This window comes from Chamaea fasciata, unplaced genomic scaffold (assembly GCF_029207755.1).
Source record: "Chamaea fasciata isolate MVZ Bird 193981 ecotype frontalis unplaced genomic scaffold, bChaFas1.0.hap1 SCAF_7, whole genome shotgun sequence".
Lineage (NCBI taxonomy): Eukaryota > Metazoa > Chordata > Aves > Passeriformes > Sylviidae > Chamaea > Chamaea fasciata.
In genome coordinates this window covers 6,518,758-6,520,562 of record NW_027094092.1, presented here as the reverse complement: position 1 = coordinate 6,520,562, position 1,805 = coordinate 6,518,758, and the positions used below count along the sequence as shown (strand labels likewise).

At 55.0% G+C, this 1,805-nt stretch overlaps 1 protein-coding gene across 1 annotated transcript; it reads right to left on the bottom strand.

The window, feature by feature from the left end:
• Positions 1–441: 441 nt before the first annotated feature.
• On the bottom strand, positions 442–1,413 carry LOC136291683 (mas-related G-protein coupled receptor member H-like). Its single transcript, XM_066186828.1, has one exon. The coding sequence runs from the start codon at positions 1,411–1,413 to the stop codon at positions 442–444; it is 972 nt and encodes a 323-aa protein (XP_066042925.1).
• Positions 1,414–1,805: the final 392 nt, after the last annotated feature.

Here is a 1,805-nt window from a genome sequence, read left to right as displayed (position 1 = left end):
GATGGCTCATCCCAGCCATTGCAGGCACCAGCCTTAGGAAGAACTGCAGTATGTCCAGTCTGAGACAGGTACCTGCCCTCCTCACAGACAAGCCAGAAGCTTTAGAATGGGAAAAACTAAGGGAATGAGCCAATTTTTGGCACTGTTGACCAGGGACAAGCTCTGCAGCAAACCTCAGATGTGGTTCATTCAACAAAATCTGGGGGCAGTGTTACCATGCTGGAAAGAAAAAAATGAAATAAATGCAAATCCAAATCTGATTTAGGGGTCATAACAAAATGAAAAAGATCAATACATCAGAGTTTATTCCATAGAGCTAAGGCAATGAGGATCATTCCATGGGGAATACAGGAACGGGACTGAACTCACAGCCATGTGCCCCCATACTTCTGTCTGTCTCTGAGGTGGCACCTCTCTGGGTGCCACATGTCCAGAAGTGCCTCACAGAGCTGTCACCTCCACCACAGTGTCCCCAGGGCCGTGGCTCCCCGCGTCACTCCCAGCTTTCTCCTCAAACACCCTCCGCAGAGCCACACTGACGGAGCGCTGGAAGCGGCGCCGCCGGCAGCTCCCCACCAGCACGTAACTCACCGGGTTGAGGGTGCAGTTCAGCAATGCCAGAAACAATGAGGGTTCTTCTGGGAATAAATGACCAGAATCAGGGAGATTGATGAAAACCTCCATGCCGAAAGGGATGCCAAAGGCAAAGAACAGCAGCACGTTGAGCAGGATGGCCACAAAGAGCTTCCCTGGCTGCCGCCTCTGGGAGCCACAGCGCAGCTTGAGGAACAGGAACAGGTTGGAAACCAACATCATCAGGGAAAAAACCACCAAAATGGCCAGGGCTACATGTGCCACGATGGTCTCAGAGTCCTTAGTACAGGTGTAGGTGACGTAGAGGGAGGACACCAAAAGCCCTGCGAGGGCCCAGAGGGCCCCGCTGACAAGGCCTGAGAGGTGCCGGGGGCGGTGGCAGCGGTACCAGATGGGGCAGAGGACGGAGACACAGCGCTCCACGCTGAGGGCTGCCAGCAGCCCCAGGCTGCTCAGGTCAAACAGGTGGCACAGGAACCCAAGGACAAACACATAATTCCAATAGTGATCGATAGAAGGCCACAAAGACGTGCAAAATGCTGCTAAGGTCAGAAAAGCCAACAGAAGCAGGAGAAGCAGGAGGAGCAGGGAGAAGTCAGCAACAGCCAGATTTAGGGCGTAGACAGTGAAAGGGGTCTGCTTTGTGTGGAAGCCCAGGAACCACATGACCACCCCATTCCCTGCCAGCCCACAGAGGGAAATCCCCAGGCACACTCCTGCAAAGGCAATCAGGCTGTAGGGAATGCTCGAGCATGCCCTCTCCAGAGATCCATAAAGTGTATCATTCGTGGTGAAGTTTGTTGTGCTGTTCTCCTCCATGGTGAAATGTCCTGCTTCCAGCAGCTGCCTTCTCCCTTTCCCACCACCTCCTAGGGAGAGACAAGGAACCAGAGGGAAATAAGGGACATCAGTATTCCCAGCACTTCTCATCTGTCCACACAGCCCCACACCAGCCCCAGGAAGAACTCCCACCCCTGCAGTGCCAGGACAGGCTCCCACCCCTCCAGCCCTGACCCTGGACAGGAGGCATCTCCCACCAGTCCATCCCTGGACTCCTACCTCCAGCAGGAACAACGCTGTCACAGCAGCACCAGGAGAAAGGTTTGGGGATGGCTGCTGGAACCACTGGCTGTGGTTCAGGCTCAGCCCTCGTGCGTGGCTGCAGCCCTTGGCCCAGAGATCACATCCCATGGTCACAGCCTCCTCTCACA

What these genes read in the sequence shown, in the direction of transcription:
- LOC136291683 (XM_066186828.1), bottom strand. Translation starts at nt 1,413, where the DNA reads ATGGAGGAGAACAGCACAACAAACTTCACCACGAATGATACACTTTAT.